At 42.6% G+C, this 12,194-nt stretch overlaps 1 protein-coding gene across 1 annotated transcript in view; it reads right to left on the bottom strand.

Annotated features, from left to right (window-relative positions):
* Window positions 1-3,046: 3,046 nt before the first annotated feature.
* The window catches only part of PHAF1 (phagosome assembly factor 1), a 72,955-nt gene continuing 63,807 nt past the window's right edge, over window positions 3,047-12,194 (bottom strand). Inside the window, exons 13-17 of the mRNA XM_058154727.1 lie at window positions 11,380-11,423; window positions 9,550-9,593; window positions 8,799-8,857; window positions 7,516-7,588; window positions 3,047-5,273 (exon numbers count right to left, since the gene is read on the bottom strand). Coding sequence (XP_058010710.1) covers window positions 5,184-5,273; window positions 7,516-7,588; window positions 8,799-8,857; window positions 9,550-9,593; window positions 11,380-11,423 — 310 coding nt within the window. The 3' untranslated portion in view covers window positions 3,047-5,183. The remainder of the gene's footprint in view (window positions 5,274-7,515; window positions 7,589-8,798; window positions 8,858-9,549; window positions 9,594-11,379; window positions 11,424-12,194) is intronic.

The following is a 12,194-nucleotide window of genomic DNA, read 5'->3' as shown; positions in this document are numbered from 1 at the left end:
GTGATTAAACACCCACAACTTCTGATGGCAAGCAGCTTCACTGATTAGTTGTCCTCACTGTTAGGAAGCTGCTTCTTAGTTCTAGGTTGCTTCTCTCCTTGATGAGTTTCCATCCATTGTTTCTTGTCCTGCCCTCTGGTGCTTTGGAGAATAATGTGATCCCCTTTTCTTTGTGGCAGCCCCTCATAGGCAGCCCTATGCACGGTCACTCACGCCCTCGTGACGTCTCGCCTGGATTACTGCAACGCTCTCTACATGGGGCTTCCCTTGAAGGGCATCCGGAGGCTACAGTTAGTCCAGAATGCGGCTGCGCGGGTGATAGATGGAGCCCCTCGTGGCTCCCGCATAACACCCATCCTGCGCAGGCTGCACTGGCTACCTGTGGCCTTCCGGGTGTGCTTCAAGGTTTTGGTGACCACCTTTAAAGCGCTCCATGGCATTGGGCCGGGTTATCTACGGGACCGCCTACTGCGACCAGATACCTCTCACCGACCCGTGCGCTCTCACAGAGAGGGACTCCTCAGGGTGCCGTCAGCTAGGCAGTGTCGTCTGGCGACGCCCAGGGAAAGGGCCTTCTCTGTGGGGGCTCCCGCCCTCTGGAACGAGCTCCCCCCAGGACTCCGTCAACTTCCGGACCTTCGAACCTTCCGTCGCGAGCTCAAGACACACTTATTCATCTGTGCAGGACTGGCTTAGATTTTAAATTTACAGGGGTTTTAAATTGATTTTAATATTTATATTTTTATTTTTAATAATAGGGCATTGGAATAAGTTTTTTAAAGATTATTTTAATTTTGTATATTGATGTTTTATATGCCTGTGAACCGCCCTGAGTCCTTTGGGAGATAGGGCGGTATATAAATTTAAATAATAAATAAATAATAAATAAAAAGAAAAAATTCTTCTTTTCTTTAGACTAGTCAGACTCATAACCTGCAGCCGTTTATTTTAAACTTTTATTATACGCCTCAAAATAGTGTAAATAATTCATACCAGGACAGTATCAAGTTGCTTGGAAGGTGTCACCCCTTCCTTTCCTTAGATTAGCCAAACTAATTTTATTTAAATTTTTTTATTGGCATTTTAATGTATTATAGTTTTCTTTTCTTCTTTTTTATATTATTTTAAATTTATGATGAGGTTGTTGGTTGGCAGCATACAACTAAAGAAAACTAATCATCTTTTTTCCTACCTGAATTTTCTCCTGAATATGGGAGCTTTTTAAAAAAATGATCTAATAAACACTGCTCAAATTTACTGAGCAGTTTGTGAGTCAGAAAAAAAACTTGGGAAAATTAAATTACAGTCGAAGAAATCATTACGCTCCGTTTCTTTTCCAGATCCTTCTGATCAGATTCCTTTAAGGAATATGATTTTTGCTTTGATTTGCACGTAACAAAAAATGGAAAAAACTTTAAAAGACGTTTCCAAGTTAGCCTTAGGGCCTGGAAAACCTGATTTCGCCAGTTTTTGTGGGGAAAGAGGTCAGAAAGTTAAAATCAACATTTGCAAGTCAGATCACATCCTACGATGATTTTACCACAGGGGGGAAAATATGTTTCAAATTAAGAAAGAACGGACAAGGTTATTATTATGTTGTCCTGATAGAGAGCATTTGCCCAGAAAAATAAATATTAGAGAGAGAAAAACACTTTACTCTTTTCATGGCTAACCTAACCAGCTACTTATACTTCAGGAGAGAGAAAAATGGCAGTACGTGCAAGGCAGCAATAATTTTATAATCTTTATGACTGTAAATACTTATATCCAGTTCACACAAGCTGGTTGTTATGAATCTGTGCACCAAAACATACAAGTTATAATTAGGATTCAGTATATGGTGGTAACTTAGGAAGGTACGATGAGAATACAGAATCATAGGGCTGAAAGGGACTTTGGAGGTCACCATGTGTGTGTATTTGTGTGTGTGTGTGTGAGAGAGAGAGGGGGGGGGAGAGAGAGGCAGGGGGGGAGATTGGAACATACTGGAATTGTGATTTACTTGGTAGGCTAAATAAAAAGTTGTGAATCAAGGACTACCTGTAGAGTACACACACGAGCTCAAAGAATATATTCCTGGCCTTAAAGAAACACTGCACAAAGATTACTCACCCAAAATCTCTTACAACTTACTTTTCGGAGTGTAAGACGCACTCCCCCCCCCCACCAAAAGAGGGTGGAAATATTGATGCATCTTATACACCGAATACCGCCATTTTTGGCCTCCCGAAACCCCATCCCGCGCGTCTCATTTTCACCAAAAACAGGCCCTTTTTTCACAAAAACAGGGCCTGCAGAGTGTTTGGGAGGCCTGCAGAGTGCTCCTGGGGGCTGGGGAGGGCTCCTGGGCGTTTTTCAGGAAAAAGGGGCTTTGCCTCCCAGCCCCAGGAGCACTCTGCAGGCCGCCCTAACCCTCTGCAAGCCCTGTTTTTATGAAAAATGGGACACGCAGAGGGTTTGGGAGGCCTGCAGAGTGCTCCTGGGGGCCGGGGAGGGCAAAAACTTTTTTTTCTTGTTTACCTCTTCAAAATCTTGGTGCATCTTATCTTAGTGTGACTTATAGTCTGAAAAATACAGTAATCTACTTTACAAAGTAACTCTGGAAAGTTTCACCACCTTCGGCAAGATCTGGACAGGAAGATAAATCCAAGAACGACTCATTTATTGCAAAGTACATAAATAAATATATATGCATATTTATATATATGCATATATATATTTTCAGCCACTGTAGCTAAACCCAGCAACTGAGTCTTGTTTATTTGTCCTTTTAAGGTACATGCTAGATGTTAACGCATTTCAGAGAATTTACAGGAGAATTATGAAAACACAAATTCATGGGATAAGAAAAGAAAATTTCTCAGCAAGCAACTGTCCAAGGAAAAACAGGATTTGGAGAAACATTTAAGAATAAAGGTAAATCCTAAACCATTTCTTCCCGTTAGCCCAATGGGGTTTCCTTGATTGATTGATTTATTAGTCCAACAGTGTATAGAGGACTGAATGACAAAAAGGAGGGACACAAACACACGCACACAAATTTACAGCAAGTTCACACAACATTTATCCTGCTACCGGTCCAGGATTTGTAACTTTTTAACACTCTGAAATTCCCTATTCCTCATTTGTGGATAAATTTATACACGTGCTTTAGCTGTACACAGAATTAAAATTACAAAATGTTTTTTTGTTTTTGGTATTTACAAAAATCTGTATTTACACACAGTTTTAAAACTCACAAAAATCATCTATAATTTATATCACAAGTTGCTACACCAAAATATTAAAAAATGGGATAAAATTATAAACTTCTCTCTAGGCAGTCCTTTTTTTTTTTTTAAATTCTCTCCGCTGTTGTAAAAAGGGTTACGATTGAAAAGAAAAGCGAGACCATTTATTATTTACTTTTTTCTTTTAGATAAAAAGCAGCAAAAGAATCACAAGCGTCCCTTAAAATCTTCTTGAAATAAGCTTTTAAATAACTTTTCTTTAACTAGAAGTCACTGAATTATTATTAGGTTTGTTTTCCCCTGCTACAGATAGAGGAGGTGGACCTGCCCAACACTTATCTCTGTTCCTATCTATTTCTAGCTATACACGTAGAAATGTTGAAACTAGATTAAGGATCTCTTTGGCTAAAATTTTGGCATTAAATTAAAAAGAGAGAGAGAGAGAGAGAGAGAGAGGCAGTCCTCGTCCTGCTGTGCTCCAAATAAGACAACCCAGAATTTTCTCCTCCAGGGTTGATGCTCTTCGAAAAGTTCTGGGGGGGAAATTCCTTAAGGCGACATGTTTTCCATTTCATCTCAGCAGGATATATGTGAGGAAAAAAAGGAAGCTGGTTCAAACCATCCCAATCCCCCCCCTACTTCCCGCTAACCTCGTTTACAGGACAAGGAAGAGGAACTCAAGAGGGTCTAAATCAGATCCATGTCCCCCTCCAGACAGTTAAGATAGCCACCTCACTCTTCCCGAGAATGCATATTAAGTTATCTGTTCTGCATACAAAGGGAAAAAAATATGACATATCCAAACTCTTCCTAAAAAGCATCATAATTCGTAGGAATCATCTAACTCGAGTTTTTGTTCCTTCTTCTCTAACCCCCGGAAGAAACTGGCGTTTAGTTCACCGAACATGGCAGGAGACAAAATTGTTTCGTTTGCATCAAGTAAACGTTAGTGCAGAAAAATTGCATCGGGTATTTCCCCCCAACACTGTTTTTGGGGTGGCAAAAACAAAAGCCCACTCACGCCTAGCACTCCGTAAAATTCAAAAGGTCTTATCAAGTAATTAAAGTGTATGTAGTGCAAATATATATATATATATACACACATATATATGACCACTGAGTCTTTAGGTTGCTTTGCGCCTTGTCTTCAAAATCAGATGTCTGAAATTATGGACATGTTGAGCCTGGTGGGATATCCCAAGGTACCGAAAAACCCATGTACTTAATTTTATATATACACCTATACATGAGCTCTGTGTGAGTCTGTATCCATCTATATCCTTGTCTTATTCCTTTTTTTTTTTACTTCCAGAAGCAAAATAAAACACAGAAACGTGACTCTCAATACATGGAACGCAAACACAGATGGGAAAGAAAGAGGAAAAATACGTATACACACATACATACATACATATGTACATATATATATATATATGTATATATGTATACGTATATGTATATATGTCTATATATATCTATATATGTATATATAAAGAGACCTGCTTTCTCAAGAATGAGAAACTTGTGCTTCTAAGATGTGCAGTTCCTGGCTGAGCTCTTTTTGAAAGCTCATCCTGTGTCCAGCTCTACAAAGCCAAACTTTTTGCATTTATATCATATCTTCCAAGGGCCAAGCGAGAAGAGAGGATTAATGGTACTGCCGGCTAGTTTGTGTGTGTGTGTGTGTGTGTATGTGTGTGTGTGCCTCTGCCACTGGCTCCAAGTCCTGCAAGGTTCAGCTCCAGAGGATTTCCAGCCTGTGCCATCCACAGACGGCGAGGGCCAAGCTTTCTTGTACACACACACACTCTCTCTCTCTCTACACGTCACAACCATAAACACACACACTCACACATGCTCTCCACCATTTCCTGCTTTTCTGTATGATAAAGCGGCAGCAACTCAAGGCACGCTGAGCTAAATTGTGTAGCGTTATGTTCAATCGGGTATTGCTCACTGGGGAAGGTCCAAGATCTTGGTCTGGATGGTGGGTCGGGCTGGGCCGTAGAGCGTGACGGACGCGATGTGGTTATTCTGCATCACCTGCGGATAAGAGACAGCCAACAGATTCAACATGGCATCCGAAGGGATCGGGAGCAAGAGAATGCATTACCTGAAGGTCAGCCCAGAAGGCCCAGGGAAGGGCTGGCTCAGCCCATCCCATGGAAAAAGGGACGTCAGTCCTGTGAGGCCGTCCAGACAGGAAGTGTGCCCAGGTGAACTACAGGCAATCCTCAATTAACGTTCATTCATTTAGGGACTGTTTGAAGTTTCAATGGGGCTAAACAAGTGCGTTCTGAACCAGCTCCCCAAACACGACAACCCCTCTGAATTAAATTAATGATTCCTTTATTAGGAGCGCCAGCAGCCCCGGCAAAAAGTTTCTGTCTCACCTCAGGCTAACAAGTTTGTCCGGCAGGGAGATGATTTGCCACACCTATTCATCTCCATCCCCTGCCTTTTATCCCCAGAGCTAGGGTGAGGCTTCGCTAGCAGTGGTGGCTCTTCCGTCCTGAGGACCGGCCCATGGATTTCCACTGCTCTCCTCTCCTCTACCTTCTGTGCATCCACGTGTCAGGCACTCGACCCAGTTGTTCCTCCTGTTCCTTATCAGCCACCTCCAGACCTGGGGGCTGTTGACGCTCCATCTGAGGGCTGACGGACGGCCTCTCTCTCACTCTCTCTCTCTCTCTGCCAGCTCCATTTCCTCTTCCCCCTCAAAGCTCCCAGGTTGCTTTGATGCTGACCATGACTCCGACGCCGCCTCCTCCTCCTCCTCCTCTGATTCAGCTGCTGGAGGGGCCAGCAGCCGACAGGCCACAACAAAGTGGCACTTATATATCAGATCCTTAGGTTCTGGCTATCCCAGCATCTCTGAGGCCACATGACTGCAATCTGGCCGTTTGAGAACCAGCTCATAATGGTTCCAGAGTCTCATGGTCACGTGAACATTTCAATAAGGGAGAATATTTGTAGCTCAGGGTTAAAATGAGGGCTCCTTGGTGCTCTCTGAGCTTGCTTGTCTTCTTGTGAATGTTATTTGCATCCTTCCCTGCTGTTTTCTCACAAGCAACTCAAAAGGAAAGACAGCAAGGAAGGTTGCAAATTGATCTGCTAAATGGCTCCAGATCTTCACCCGTCAGCAGTAGTGACCCTTGGCCCCACCACAGTCAAACTGCCCCTCTTGGGCCACCCACCCACACCCTCTCCCACCCAACAGCAGACACTCACCTGCCTGCTGGGCTGCTTCCAAGCTTGTGAGAAGATGGAAGGGAAGGCTGCAAATGACGGTTCACATGACCTGGAACTTTCTCAATCACCCCCCACTCCTTGTTTAACGATGGCAACAGCAAATACCATCACTTAGCGATGGAAATTATCAATGACCATTGTTAACCAAAGATTACCTGTAAAGGTTCCCCTCCACGTATGTGCTAGTCGTTCCTGACTCTAGGGGGCAGTGCTCATCTCTGTTTGAAAGCTGAAGAGCCAGTGCTGTACGAAGACATCTCCGTGGTCATGTGGCCGGCATGATTCAATGCCAAAGGTCATGGAACGCTGTTACCTTCTCACCAAAGGTGGTCCCTATTTTTCTACTTGCATTTTTTACATGCTTTCAAACTGCTAGATGGGCAGAAGCTGGGACAAGTAACGGGAGCTCACTCCGTTACGCGGCACTAGGAATTCGAACCACTGAACTGCAGACCTTTTGATCAACAAGCTCAGCGTCTTAGCCACCGCATCCCATAAGACTACCTGTAACTCTACTTTATTGCAAAATTATATTAACAAACTCTTGTAAGTCTGAGAGTAAGTTTCTCCCTTGTTGCCTTTACAGACCAGGAAACTAGGGAGGATCATTACTGAGATATTTATCCACCCATATTACTTCTGAGGGTTCAGCTGCCTCTTATCTGACCATTCACACATACCATCATAGAACAACTCATCTTAGAACAACTTTAGCCCTGGGGAAGGGGTGGGATAAGAAAGCAAAATATTTCAATACAATAATAGCATATTAAATGCTAGTAATGGTTGTGGAATTGGGAAGTCTCTCCATGGAATTAAGCAAGCAAAACAAACCAACACACATGGAAATATACCCAATATGCATCGTGGCCCTTCTTACATAATAATAATAATAATAATAATAATAATAATAATAATAATAATAATAATAATAATAATAATAATAATAATAATAATAATAATATCCGTTTTTAAAGAAGGTATAGCCATATTTCAACCCAACCCAACTCCAACTGACTGTTGCTTTCCTCACCTCAAAGATCATCCGTTGTAATCCGAAACAAAAGGTTGACCCAAATGGATTTGTGTTGTTCGGAGAGGATGACCTGTAAAAATGAAAGAAGATGATATGTTTGCCAGTTGTATGAAAGCAAACCTCAGCTAGAATTAAAAACTGCCCTTGTAGGAAAGTTGAATTTTCCAACTCGAGGTGCTATTTCGCAATCTATACTTTGCCGACCTCGCACTGATGTTACTCCCCCCAAATGCTTCACATTCATTGCTATGCTACAGATTATTCAGGAAGTCATAAAATTCTGTCATGAGGCACATTATTCAACAAGCAAAATAATGGTGAAGATGGATTTCCAAAAGTAGAGGCAATTATAACCATTCCTTTAGTGAGCATTTGAAGTTAAGGTGGTTAGAATGCAATATTGCAGGCTAATTCTGTTGACTTCCAGGAGTTCAGTCCTGACCAGCTCAAGGTTGACTCAGCCTTCCGTCCTTCTGAGGTTGGTAAAATGAGGACCCAGATAGTTGGGAGGAAGATGATGATTCTGTAAACCACTTAAGAGAGGGCTGTAAAGCACTGTGAAGTCTAAGTGCTATTGCTATTGATATAAGTCTAAGTGCTATTGCTATTGTTATTGATGACTGTGGTGGGCAGGATCCATTATAATCAGAATTTGAGGACTACCTGTGCTTGAGGCTTCTCTCCATAACACCTGCCAACCAACAATGATTGCAGAAGAGTTGAAGAACAGTTGCAGGAATTAGGTATGGTTAGTCTAGAGAAAAGAAGGACTAGGGGTGACATGATACCAGTGTTCCAGTTTTGAGGGGGTCAAATTATTCTCCAAAGCACCAGAGGGCAGGACAAGAAACAAAGGATGGAAACTAATCAAGGAGAGAAGCAACCTAGAACTAGAGAGACATTTCCTAAAAGTGAGAACAATCAACCAGTGGAACAACTTGCCTTCAGAAGTTCTGGATGCTCCATCACTGGAGGTTTTTAAGAAGACACTAGATAGTCACTTATCTGACATAGTATAAGGTGTCCTGTTTGAACAGGGGGTTGAACTAGAAGACCTCAAAGTCCTTTCCAGCTCTAATCTGCATTCTATTCTGACAGCGAGTTCTGCATGACACAAATGAATACTGAGCAGAATTCTACAACAGTACTAATCTAATCTTAGAATCTATCTCCTTTCAGCTCCTCAGAATCATTTTTGGAGCTGCATTTTATTTTTCATATCTTGTTAGCAAGGCATGCCATTTCTTCCCAAAGGAAACCATTTTTATTTTATTTTTTACCTATGAAGAACTACAGGTTTTTCCACAGGATGTCCAAGAAGCTCTTGAATATTATCCCACTACAAGAAAAAGGAAATTAAGAGAATGAAGCTGACTGGGAATATCCTTATTTAAAAACAAAAATAAAAAAGGTTCTATGTGCACCACATTTCCAGAATTCAGGTGCCATTTTGGAAGAACTGCTAACATCTCTCAATAATGACCCAAGAGTCTTTATTGCAGGGCCCTCATTTCTGGCTAAGCCTGCTCTTTCTTGGACCTTCCTGGAAACTTAAAACTGCAAATATCTCAAAGTAGCTGTGTTCTGGTAGGAATCCATTAATCCAGTGGTGAAATTCAAATTTTTTTTACTACTGGTTCTATGGGTGTGGTAGGTGAAGGATACCGCAAAATCTCCATTACCACCCCACTCCAGGGGAAGGATACTGCAAAATCTCCATTCTCACCCCACTCCAGGGGAAGGATACTGCAAAATTCCCAAACCCTCCCCACTCCAGGGGAAAGATATTGCAAAATCTCCATTTTCACCCCACTCTGGGGCCAGTTCTCCGAACTACTCAAAATTTCTGCTACTGGTTCTCCAGAACCTGTCAGAACCTGCTGGATTTCACCCCTGCATCAACCCCAGATTCTTCTGAGACCCCATGGAAAACAGCCTTTTTCAGTACCCCTCCTATTAACCTGGCCAAAAAACAGGTAAAACACCTCTAAAGGTCAGGGCTGTTCTAAGAATCTCCTCTTTGTGATTTACCTTGCTATATGTTGTGCAGGTTTCCGTCTGTGACTCGGTGCTTTCTAGTTTGGGGGAGAAAAATTAAAAAAAAAAAAAAGTTTACATGTCAGAGGCACATTCCTCCTAGCAAATGCTAAGTAAAACACCAATAAGATAGGTTTGGCCTAGAGCAGAAAAGGAATGTCTATGGAGATTCTCAGTCACCTGGGTCACTGTTGTCCCAAAGGTGTTTTTTTCAAAAGGCAACTGGATTTCCTTTGTTTTTTCTTGAAGACCTTTCATTTTTCGCCCAAGAAGCTTCTTCAGTTTGGACTGAATGGTGGAGAATGGAAGGATCTATTCTGTCTTTAGAAGATCATATGACGGCCGTCGCCAGGGGAGCTTTTTATCAGGTTCGCCTGATTCGCCAGTTGAGTCCCTTCCTAGACCGGGATTCCTTATGCACGGTCACTCACGCCCTTGTCACTTCTCGCCTAGACTACTGCAACACTCTCTACATGGGGCTCCCCTTGAAGAGCACTCGGAGGCTCCAACTGGTCCAGAATGTGGCTGCGCGGGTAGTAGAGGGAGCAACTCAAGGCTCCCACATAACACCTCTCCTGCGCAGGCTGCACTGGTTGCCGGTGGTCTTCTGGGTGCAATTCAAGGTATTGGTTACCATCTTTAAAGTGCTCCATGACATAGGATCGGGTTACTTACGAGACCGTCTGCTGCTTCCAAATGCCTCCCATCGACCAGTGCGCTCCCATAGGGAGGGCCTCCTCAGGGTGCCGTCGGCCAGACAATGTCGACTGGCAACCCCCAGGGGGAGGGCCTTCTCTGTGGGGGCTCCTGCCCTCTGGAACGAGCTACCTCCAGGGATATGTCAACTCCCTGACCTCCAGACCTTTAGACACGAGCTAAAGACATTCTTGTTCCGTCGCGCAGGGCTGGCCTAATAGTTTTAATGGGGTTTTTAATGGAGTTTAACTTAAGTTTTTAGTTTTTTATTGAATTTTAGCTGTTAGCCAAATTGAATAAGCCTTTTAATAATGTTCTTAATTTCTATATTCTTGTTTTATTCGGCTGTAAACCGCCCTGAGTCCTTCAGGAGAAGGGCGGTATATAAATCAAAACAATAAATAAAATCTATATTCCTTGCAGTCATCTGGCCATTAGTAATCTTTCTGAGAGTTGTTGAGGGCACTTGGAGGTTTTTCCGTATCCTCGGGGTTATCTGAATAGCGCAAATGGGTGTGGAACCTTTTTGGAGAGGCTGAAAGGACTTGTGTTGTAAAGAAGGAGAGAGGTGGGGTCGTAATCGGGATTCTCTACCATCCAATCAGAACTGAAGAAGCTTCTTACATGAGAAGCGAAACAAGGGGCGTGCATAAGAGCACTAGCGTGCCTACCGTTCCTGTCCTAATGTTCCCTTTGGTTGTATTCAATTTGTGTGTTTATTTCATGCTTATACTTATATATACTGTTTAGTATGTGTTTGACAAAATAAATAAATAAAATAAATAAATCTTCAAGGAAAAACAAAGTCCAGTTGCCTTTTGAAAAAACACATTTGGGACAGCAGAAAAGGAAGGTATTTTCAATAAAGTTCATCAAGGTTTCTTTAAATGAGTATTTCCTGAAGTTTCCTGAAATCTTCTGTAATTTCACCCATGTTGTCGGCCATATTGAACCTAAAAGTCTTAGCTTCACCTTCCGTAACTGTGGGCTTCAACTCAACTTTGCTTAGTTAAAACTTTTTTTAGAACACATTAAAAAAATGTCCTAGAATCATAAGAAGCCCATATTTCATTCATGGTAGATGTTCCCATTCACATATATCTTTTGGCAAATATTCTTCTTTCTTACCTCGTTTAATAACGAGTGGGATCTTGAATTCACAACGGTGATAACTGCAAGAAAGGAATCAGCAGTTAGAAGAAAGTACAATCATAAACAAGAGTTTTATTTCAAAAAATACTTGGCTCTAAATCAGGGGCGTCCATCCTTGACAACTCTAAGACCTGTGGACTTCCAACTCCCAGAATTCCCCAGCCAGCATGGGGAATTCTGGGAGTTGAAGTCCACAGGTCCTAAAAGTTGCTGAGGTTGGACACTCCTGCTCTAAATAAATCTATGTTTCAATCGAACTGTTCTGAGTTCATAGCACCTTGTTTTGAATTCGAAACGTGGTTTCTAAGCTCCTTCCAAAATGATCAAAACAGACCGTTTCACACTCAAAATGACTGTTTCAGGCTTGAAACCTGCATGTGTGTGTGTGGTCTGATACTTGACATATTGTCGTGTCCCACTCCTCCGCTGACGGCCGGGTCAGGGAAATCCGAATCAGGCTTGCCTCTGCAGCTCTGCCCAAAGTCCTAGCAAAGTCCTCAGAGCAGGCAGGAGACCAGTAAGTGACTTCAGCAAGATATGTTTAGACTTTGCCTGACTCAGAGACTGCCAGAAAGCAGATCCTTTATATAGGCCATGGGGTGTGGCTCCATGACTCAGCACTCATTAAGGCCTGCCCCTCCCTTCCTTCTGTTGCCTCCGCCTATCCAGTCTTCTGATGCGAGGGTCACTCCAATCAGCAGCTGTTGGAAATAAACCTTCCTCAGGCTCACATGCTGTGGAGGAGGGGGAGGGGTCTAGCTGCTCCATTTGCCTGGGCATGGAGTCAGGGC

Source organism: Ahaetulla prasina, chromosome 12, assembly GCF_028640845.1.
Source record: "Ahaetulla prasina isolate Xishuangbanna chromosome 12, ASM2864084v1, whole genome shotgun sequence".
Lineage (NCBI taxonomy): Eukaryota > Metazoa > Chordata > Lepidosauria > Squamata > Colubridae > Ahaetulla > Ahaetulla prasina.
Note: the sequence above shows the minus strand (reverse complement) of the source record. Positions and strands in the feature narration are given on the sequence as shown.